Source organism: Antrostomus carolinensis, unplaced genomic scaffold (assembly GCF_000700745.2).
Source record: "Antrostomus carolinensis isolate BGI_N321 unplaced genomic scaffold, ASM70074v2 scaffold645, whole genome shotgun sequence".
In the NCBI taxonomy this organism is placed as follows: domain Eukaryota; kingdom Metazoa; phylum Chordata; class Aves; order Caprimulgiformes; family Caprimulgidae; genus Antrostomus; species Antrostomus carolinensis.
The window spans coordinates 83,565-94,088 of record NW_010315513.1 but is presented as its reverse complement, the minus strand read 5'-3'; the positions used below and the strand labels follow the sequence as shown (position 1 = coordinate 94,088).

Here is a 10,524-nt window from a genome sequence, read left to right as displayed (position 1 = left end):
GGATTTGGTTTTCCTCCTCCCTTGCCAACTGAGCCGAGTCTGAAACCACCAGACCTGGGGATTAAGTGTTATGTCCTTTAAAAAGCAACACAGGTTAAGAGGAGGAAATTAATGAAAGCTAAGGGGGTTTTTTTGCTGTTTGTTTTACACAGTTGGTGCCTACTTTCAGAACAACCTTTAAAAAAAGTCATGTGTTTCACAAGGAGTGATTAATAATTAATGCATACATTGCACATTTGGTGAGAGAAAGACAATCAGCAGGACACAGGAAAAGGATACAGGCACGTAAACATATTCATATACACGTATCTCACCATGTGTACAGTTCATTTTATGTTAAAGTGAGCTTAGACTCAGATCAGATTAAGAAGTTAAACCAGGCCAAAAGATAAAATAGATTTCCTATGGGCTGATACTCCACACTTCGATAGGCAGCACCAGCCAGGCAAGAGGACCAGGTTCAAAATGTAACACCTGAAGAGCTATCCTGCAACAAAACACCCTAACAGATTGGGAGCAAAAACCTACATAAAAACATGGAAGTTTGTTATCCAGAAGGTGTGTTGGGTTAGTGGGGCAGGGGGCGGTTTTTTCTGGTAGTGGAGGAAGGGTGACCTTATGAAAGCGGAAAGCTCAGACCCCCCTGCCCAGGCTGGGCCAATGAGCACTAGCGAAACACCTCTGTGAATCCATATTTGTGAAGGGAAGGACTGTCCTGAAAGGAAGAAGGTGTGGTACCTGGAGGAGAGGCCGTTGACAAACAAAAGACGACCATCAGCCTAAAGAAAGGACGGACAGACAGAGAGAGCTTCGTTGCCAGAGGAAAAAGGTGGAAAGACAAAGATCCACACGCAGTTCACCTGATGGAGTAGGAGAAGGAAAAGGAAGAGCTTTGCAGCCCATTGAGTTTCAATGGTGGAGCAGTACCCACGTATAGGCCATGGAGGACCCCACCCTGGAGGGCAAGTTTGACTGAGGGCAAGTTTGACTGAAATTGTGACCCCAAGCCAGAGCAGGGAGCGGACCCCCAGAGTGGGGGGGCGAGTCTGCAGCCTGTGGATGTCCCCATGCCAGAGCCGGGAGCTGAGCCCCAAGAGATCCGTGACTCTGTGGGAAGCTCGGGTTGGAACCTCTTGTTCCTGGACTTCCATGCCAGGAAAAGCATCAGAGGTGAACTGACTGAACCCCCATTCCCTGTCCCCTGTGCCGCTGGGGGAGAAGGTAGAGACATCGGGAGCAAAGTGATTGGAGCCCGGGAAGAAGGGAGGGGTGGGGGGAAGGTGTTGTAAGATGTGGTTGTTTTGTCTACCCAGATTATTTGCAACAAATTAAACTGATTTTTCTTCCCCTAGTTTGAGTCTGTTTTGCCTGTGAGCATAACTGGTGAGTGAGCTGTCCCTGTCCTTCATTCCTAACCCCATGCCCCCTTTGTTGTGTCTCCCATCCCATCTCACCGGGTTGGGGGAGTGAATGCAGGACCTCATGGTCCTACTGTGGGTCAAACCACCAAAGAAGGTAAAAGAAGTTTAGAATGAAATCCCTGCAGGAAACAATATAGACAGCACACTACAAAAACACAAGAAGACAATGTGCATCTTTCATCCAGAAAGACTTGAGAGACTGAAGGGGAGAACAGCATGGTTAAGCAGCAGGGTTATAAGACTCTAAGAAGCAAGACAACATCCTTCAGAAAGTTTTTGGAAATATATTTCTATAGGTTAAATGTCAAAACATAAGTTGGGCAAAAAAGAATTTCAGGAAAACTTGAAAATGACATTACAAATAATAAAAAATTCTTCTTCAAACAAATAAATAGTTGAAGCCCTTTAGAGAAATGGTAGGGTTAGCAAATGGTCAGGGTATGACAGAGAGAGGAAAAGGTAAGGCCACACACCTTACATTTGTACTGAGGGGAAGGAAGAGGAGAGGTTTCCATGACACCCAAGGGACTTACAGGATCTCTCAAGCTGAGATGACAATAAAAAGGATCATGGAAGAGCCAGACAGGACCAACAGCAGCGTGCTGCCAGGGTTAGATGCTGTTCACCCAGGATTTCTCGAGAAACTTGTGAATGAAATGGCTGCATGACTTACAGTCGGCTGCAGCCTCTCACAAGTTACCTCGATGCTGGGAGACTGGAAATTTGGTGCCAGTATTTAAAAGAGGTTCCATTTGAGAAACTTCAGGTAGTAAGTCAGAAACCTGTATTAGGCAAATAAATTGAAGCATGAAATTCATAGATATGTGGAGTAATAATATGTATTTGTCCATTTTTAAAGGTAAATCCTGTATCACAAACCTGCTGGAGAGCTCTTAAGAAACAAAGCAAGGAGAAGATAGGAGAGAAGTCCTTGCCTGAGTAAACAACTGGTTAAAGGAAAGAGAAGGTAGGAACATCTGTGGTGGAAGATGACCTGTGGAGCTCCACTGTGGTATGTGCTGAGACCCCTATTCCTCAACACTTCGGTAAGTGACGAAAGGGGGATGAGATGGGAGGTGAAAAACGTTAGTACAGACAAGATCTGATGGTAAAGAACTGCAGAAAGACCTCGGGACATTTTGTGCTTGGACGTTAAAGTGACAGGTGAAATTCAGGGTGGATAAAGTTACACATATGGGAAAAATGATCCTACCTCTACATGTAAAATGATGACTCTAAGCAGATCAATTCCACCAAGATCAGTCTACCACAAAAATGTCACCTCAGTGCTCAGAACGAGTCAAAAAAAGTCAATCAAATGCTAGTAATTACACACTTGCATCTTTGATAAGATTTTGGTCCCCTCTACCTCCATTTTTAAAAGCACATAGGAGAAAAGAAACCTAGAAAAATGTCCAGAAAAGGGCACTGAAGATTGAAACAGCTTCTACAAAAGAAATGGCTAACCTTTTTGGTGAGTTTGGAATCTGGAAAAGAGGGAGAAAACAGCAAAGGTCTATAAAATGAGGAATGGGGCAGAGAGGGCTGGTGGACAGTCATTATTCACTTTTCCAGGCACGACAGCTATAAGCAACAAGTGACACAAACATACAGCAGGTTCAAAAGAGCTAAAAAGGGGTGATTTTTCACTGAAAATTTACTTGTAGGATCTTTGTCCACCTGATGTGGATGCTAAAAGCTGACATGGGTTAAAGCGGATGCTGACAGGGTTCATGAAAGAGAAACTGAATTAGAAATATAGAGAAACCACTGCAGAGTCAGGAAGTCCCCCAGAAAGAGACTTTAGGACATAGAGAATTTGGGGCAATACTCCTCTCTGCTTGTCTATTCTGCTTTTGGTCACTCCTGGAGAGAGGATTCTAGGCTGGCTCACTTTTGGTCTTACTGTTCTTATATATAAACTTCTGTATAAAAAATAAAAGTTAATGTTACCTCTGATCATTCTACAATTGTTCGTATATCTATATTTGCTCCCATTATCTCTTTATTTGCCTTACAGAAAATACGGTTACCACTTCCTGCTTTCATCATTATATGAAACTGATTTAACAGTATCTGTAATGGAGTCCAGAGACATACAACATTTTCCCATATAAACACAATTAAAATAAAAACACTCCAAAAGCAGATGTGTGCTCACATGGAAAAAAAAATTATAGAACCTAAAAAATAATTTGGAGTTGTTGTGTTGGATATAGTTGATTTTATGTCTGCTCTTAATACTTTGGAGACTCAATAACCCATGAAATGAACTACTGATGTTGAAATAAAGGACACTGTTGTTTCGTAGTCCGAATACCAGATATTTTTGCAGGTAGAGCAATTTTCCTTTACCCAATTTGGAAAGCCTCCGGGGGAACTTTCACCATGTATGGCCATACGCAACAACAACATTACTAATAAAACAAGGCAACAATGAACAAAAACCATAGAAGTCTGGTTAAAAATTCACTTAAAGGAAATTACCACATAATTCCTGGGGGGTGGGGGGAGGGAGGGGGAAGGGGAGAGGAAGCCGGGGCTGGGGGGAAGCCCCCAAAAAATTGGAATAAAGCAGCTTACCATCTGACAACGTTCGTACAACAACATCTTGGGTCGAGACTCCAGGACCGTGTTTATTGTAAGCTACCACTCGGAAACTATACTCTGTGTATTTTTTTAATCCATTAATGGTGTAGGAGAGTCCTCCTACATCAACATCCTGTTCATACAGAAACATACACACATGTCAAGGTCAGAATCGGATCTGCGATTATAAATGTCTTAAGACTTTCAGTATAGTCAAAGTCAAAAGAAGGAATGACAACTTTCTGTTGAACCTGCAAATCAAACCCACAGTTTCTATACAGCCAGGACTTGGAAAGATGCTCACAGGGAGCTTGCAGGAGAAAATTCTATCCAATTTAAAACATAATATGGATACTGGTTCTGTAAATGAAAAGGGATTTGGCAAACTTGCCTATTAGTAAAAATTATTACTGTATTTTGAATAGTGATGCAGAAATCAAAAAGTTAATTTTATCTGAAGAATAACAACATTCCTATTTAAAAACAGATGTCAAAAACTATTTTAAAAGCTAACAAAACTATTCTTCCCTTAGCTTTTTTAAAAGCTGGAATCATATTCATATGCAATCAGATGGGCAATTAAATGACTGGGATTAATCCTCCCGAAGCTGCGATTATTCTCAGGTGGCAGCCTATATTTGTACAGAACATACTGGATTCTTCCAGTAGAATCATAAGACAATTTAATCGATTCGACACTCAGCAGCATCAAAATATCAATCACTGGATGAAAGAACTGAAGAAGTAAGAACAGATCAGATTAAGGATCATGCTAAAATCAGTCATCAGCCTACTTTACTAAAATAAAACCAGCCAACTTAGAGAAACTACGCGAGCATCCTTCACACCATCTGAACCAGAACCCTTAAGTTATTTGAAGTTTTCTTCTTGCGATACGACAGACATTCCCAAATGCGACTTGATGTGGGAGAAAACCTAAACAAGCCATCACAAAAAATACTGTTTGGATTCCAAGACACAGACATTTCACACTGGATTTTTAATTTTAAATATTTCTGTATTTTAGACTGAAGGATTCAGACTATCAGAAAAACAAACAGTTGGCAAGTTGTTTCTAGAAATTTATGGTAAAAGCATAATAAAATAAAAAACTGCTGTAATGGTGTTGTGTATCACGTAGGAAGAGCCAGGCTCTGTACCTGTTCAGTGTCCTGTCCCTTCTCCATGTAATAGAGCTTGTAGTTCTGGATTTCTCCATTGCCAGACAACGGCGTTTCCCAGGTGACGGTGACGGAGGTGGGTGAACTGGCGTACGCTCGGATATTGGGTGCCGGACCAGGCAGCTGAACTGAAATATAAGTGTGAAACTCCACTAGTCACCAAGCCTAACCATTAACATTTTCAGTAGCTAACTATTTTAGCATCAACTTCACAAGTCATCAATTCCAGTTAAAAGATGGGCATTTTTTTCATATTTCAGGATTTCACATGGATTTATTAGCAGGGGTAAAGGTGGCACCAAATTTCTGAAGGAGCTCCTGCTCCCTGGGCCTGAGTCCTTTTGTCCTGAGTGATTTGAACAAATTGCAGACTTCGCATTTTCTTCAAGTTTTTCTTTCTTTAAATTTTTTTTTTTTCTCTTTCAGTTGATGACAATTTAAATGTATTCCTTTTCTAACAGAAAGTTGAGAGAATTTAACAAGGAATGTCTTAACAGTTCTTCTTAAGGGTGAGAATAAATCACGTAACAATACTAACATGGTAAAACTTGGAAAATCATTTTGAAAATGTGGTCTGCAAGTGCAACTTTTAAGAATATGAGCTTATTCTGGGAAAGTTCACAAATGAGGAAAACAAAACAAAAAATCAATTTCAAAGTGAAGAAGATCAAAAATATTTAGAGCTTACCCTCTGGCTGAGTTGCCACCTTGAGGGGTACCGAGCTCTCTCCAGGGCCATGCTTGTTCTGAGCCACCACTCGAAAGACATAAACTGTTTCTGGCATCAGGTTTTGGATGGTCACTTGTGTCTCTCCAGCACGACTCGTATTTTCAATGCGTTCCCTTTAGGAAACAAAAGGTTTGGGCACAGAAACGATTCTTGATTAGTAAGAGGGTTTTGGAGGGGTAAATAAAGGAAGAGTTGCTACTAAGATATATCTAGTGTGTTAATGATGTGGTTATTTAACCTGCATGTACTACAGACTGTAACAGTCATACGTCAAAATCACTGGCTTCTAGTTTTTTAATTTCTCTTTAGAAAAAAATGCAGTGAAGTAAAAAAATAAATTATACTCCACATCACAAAATTCAAAGTAGTTCCTTTGTTATTCTTGTATCAGCGTGCAATATAATTCATAGTGATAGTTTATCCTACTGCTCTGAAGCCAGAAGAAGTATTTAAGAGTCTGTCGAGATTTAGGGCATTTTTGTTAATATTATGGGGCTGCTTTCTGTGTATTTTTCAAAGAAGCTGTTTTAATGTATTCTACCTCCAAACTTTACTTAGTTCCTCCCTAATATTTAGATTTTTTTCAGACCATCCATGGGCTCTGACTTGCCTACACCCAGGCAGACAGCTGTGGCGTTTATGCTGTTACCACACAAGTAGCGGAGTCAACAAAATGCAGCGTCCGCCCGCATCTCCGCTGCTCTTGTGCAGTCTGATGTGTGAGCAGAAACCATCGGCCCTGGGAATGGAACACGTGAGAGGGGCTTCTCTCCAAGCGGCGTGAAGATGTTCACCTCCAGCAACCCCAAGGAGACAGCTCCGGGCTACTGGAGCCCCAGTCTGGCTGCCAGAGTCCAAAGAACGAGCGTGCTGTGTGGGAAGGAGCATTTCTGTTGGACTCAGCAAACATTTTGTGAGCTGGAAGGCATAATCCAGTTGGGAGAGCATGCGTATTGAGACAACCAGCATGAGGAACCTCCATCGCATCTCCCAGCTGCAGGGGAACCCGTCCCTTCAGCCCCGTGGAAGCACAGTCTTGTCCCCAACATAGTTCAGGAAACTGAATCGGTTCTTATCAAGCTCAGGCTTGAGGGGAAGATTAAAAGATTAATCATCAACTAACTACAGTCTTTATTTCCAGTACATTGCTGTTGTCACATAAACTTTCAGAGAGGTATGTTTGGGTAACAACATCCACATATTGTCCTTCCCTGAACACAAATAAAAAATTTACTCCTTGCAAATACAAATAAAAGCCCTATTACAAAAGAAGAAATAAAAAAACTTCCCCACTAAGAAAAAAAAAGGGGCAATGTGACTGCTCTGAATACAATCCTTTCCCTTTTGTCTGCCAGACTTTGGTTAGCACTACAGTAGAGGGCAGACAATTCTCATCCTGATGATTAGCTGCTATTAAATAATCTTTAATGCAGGAGCCCAAGCAAAACTATTCCACTGTCTCTCCTTTCCTACCTTCCACTGTTACGCTTTAGTTTCTATCACAGCAATATAATGCCAAAATCCCCATTTTTCATTTAGTTCTTTTAAAATCAACGAGTACGGTTGATTTAGTGTAACTTGGTTGAAAACATTTTGAAATCCCTTTTAATTTCTGCACTGTATCTATACAGAGGGAAAACACCATCCTTACTGTAACAAAAGAGCTGTTTCAACACATTTTCTAGAATATTCTTCATGAAAGTTGAGCTAAAATGGCAATGAATAAACCCCTTAATTTATTTCAGAACTTTTAAAAATTTCCATCCTTAAATAAGCATCATTATAGCATATTCCAATTAAAAACATATACAAAAGGTCCTTCTTCTTTTAACGTTTACAAAGTAATTTTTGCAAGAAAGAAGCTGACAGAGAAGCAAGAGACACACTAAAGAAATATCATACCCACCACAGAATGAAATGGGGGGGCGGAGCAGGGAAAAAGATAAACATTTTCCCTTTCTAACTTTTCTAGTTCCAAAATGTTGGCTGGAAAACACATTTTCAAATGGGTATTTTCCTTTAAGATGTGTCTTAGCTACAACGATGGTATTTGAAAAACCAGAATAAGTGCCAACTGATTCACAGCTGTGGAATAACGTTTGTCTCTCATTGACATGCAAAATATATTGCATTTTCTTCCTCAAGTGTAAATGCACTCACTGATTTTTATCCAGAAAAAAAAAAAAAATCAGCAATCCAAGGTTATTATTTAAAATTACAAAAAAATCAAAGTATTTTAATGGAAAGATAATATTTATCAAAAAATAAATAGAGACATGAAAGTATTGCAATTTTCAGTAATAACTAGGAACAGTGCCTTCCCTCACAAGAGTATGTTAAAAATACATTGAGATTAATCTAATTAAGTGCTACATGAATCTCTCATTTCTGCCCTTTCTTAGGGAGCCTTGAGCACCTTTTATGAGCTCTGATGTGTTTAGGTAGACATAATCGGTAACAAAACAGATGGTCTATATGAATAACTATATTACCCTACAGAACATGATGACTATCCTAACTCATTCCAGTTTAATTCCTAATTAAAGAGCTTTGTAAACTAGAATTAAGGTTTAAAACAGCTATCAAATACCTAAGGGAAAAAAAGCCTACAGTTCAAAACAAAAACAAGCAGAAATGTGAAGTTTAAAGTTACACTTATAATAAAAATAACCTTCAGGGAATTATTAAAAAGTGAACATCGTCTGTGCCAGCCATGTCAGCTGCATTGAGCTTGGAGAGACATTCTGACAGCGTGATTGCACACAATTAAACTCCATTTGCTCAGTTTGAAGCACACTATGTTGAGCCGTGGGTTTAATATTAGTATCTCACATGTGTAATTTACCATCTTGTACTAACAGTTTTAGCTATTTCTTTTATTTTTGTCCAGATCTTGAAAAGTTTGGAGTTCTGCTTGAGTGCTTGTCTAGTCTCACAGGATTAAACCTCCCTCTGCCTGCCCGCAAAACATTTGAATTTTCATACCCTTTTCAGGGGAATTGCCTTAAATTCGGAATATCCAACGCAAGGGTGAAATAACCGTAATAACTATATAATCTGTAAAGAAGATGGTCATTTTTATCTGATCAGATTACTCGAGTTCTTCTAGAGGTGGGACAATAAAGCCATGAGACACCCATGTAATTCGTATGTAATTGCCTCAATAAAAACCTCTTTTTGACATTATCAAGCAAACATGAAGACGTCTTGTTTAAGGAAAGCCACCAGCTGGTGACATTCTTTAGCCGGTCAAACAAGCAGTAGCAATTCACCTTCATGGCTGATTTCCACGCTTTGATGTGCTCCTCTTGCACAGATGGTTTCAGTTTCTCTTTTAAGAAGAGCCTCCAAGTCCTATGGATCTTTATTCTCACTCACTCCTCAGCAGACACTACACACTATCAGAACCAGCTTTAATAATTTCAGGAGTAATAAAAGCAACAACTAAACTTTGGGCAGAAGACATCTCTTGGCAGCTAAAGGAACTGATGGCAGAAAGGTGCCCCATGATTATAGGGGGCAACCAGGTTCCAGTCACCTTGTAATATTCTAAATAAGTTCAAAGGGCCAAGCTAAGGAACACCTTACCATGTCTCTGTGTGTCTCTCCTTCCACTGAACAGATAAAACTACAAGGAATGTAAATCAGCAGTGGCTGAGGCAGCTGATACCTCAGGAACCACATTACTTTTTATACTGCAGAGAGATTTAAGAGCTCCTACAAGTCACAATATGAAGATGATGCTCCACAGCCCTTTAAGGATGGTTTAAAGATGTCAGAATATCTAGCTAACCCGTTCCATAGGTACTTTTATAATTTTTCACAATTTAAAAGGTAAATAAATCCAACACCCAGCTTGGTCACTGCTCAAATACAAGTAAGGAAGTGACAATGCTTAGGTTACTAAAAGGATCCAGTGACACGTGTGATGAAAATGGTACACATCAGCAAAAATATAATAGTAGGAGGAGATGGTACACATGCACTTAAAACCACAGCAAAGATACATGATCACGTATAATTCAAGGTCTACAATGTGATCATTTAAGCAGTGTTTTATCACGCTGAGAAAGAAAGGAGGGTTGGACTTATTTTTTTTTTTTTTATTTTGGACCACTTAGGTGCATGTGACACACTCAGCTCTTTTTTTATTCAGTAACCAAGCAGTATTTCAACAAAGCCCAACTAACTGGTTAAAAAATACCACATAACATCACAATGGTAAACAAAACTTTTTTTTTTTAATTTTATTGTTCTCCTCTTCTAAATCCAGGTTCAACTGCAGGATTTCACAGTATTTTCATACCAATCTGTGAAATGTGTGATAAGAACCGTCTTTATGGGGCATAATAAAAAACTTATAAAAAGCAAAGGAGTGGTGAAGTTGAGAAAATAGTGAATGTGTGCTAATAAAAGGCTTTTGGAGCCTACTTTGAACTCTGATCCAGAAGGGCACTTAAGCAAACAAAGATTTCATTGAAGTCAATGAAACCACCTGCTTACATATAAGTACCAGCTTAGGTACTTTGCTGTGTAGACTTTCCGTAGAGCCCAGAGGGTTGCTCTGCAAGAACTGGAAACAGCCGTTTCTGCAGACTGTCCT

At 39.7% G+C, this 10,524-nt stretch overlaps 1 protein-coding gene across 1 annotated transcript in view; it reads right to left on the bottom strand.

Annotated features, from left to right (window-relative positions):
* The window catches only part of NEO1 (neogenin 1), a 127,990-nt gene that overhangs the window by 38,589 nt on the left and 78,877 nt on the right, over window positions 1-10,524 (bottom strand). The window contains exons 8-10 of the mRNA XM_010167961.1: window positions 5,880-6,034; window positions 5,171-5,319; window positions 4,005-4,143 (exon numbers count right to left, since the gene is read on the bottom strand). Of these exons, the coding sequence (XP_010166263.1) occupies window positions 4,005-4,143; window positions 5,171-5,319; window positions 5,880-6,034 (443 nt within the window). The remainder of the gene's footprint in view (window positions 1-4,004; window positions 4,144-5,170; window positions 5,320-5,879; window positions 6,035-10,524) is intronic.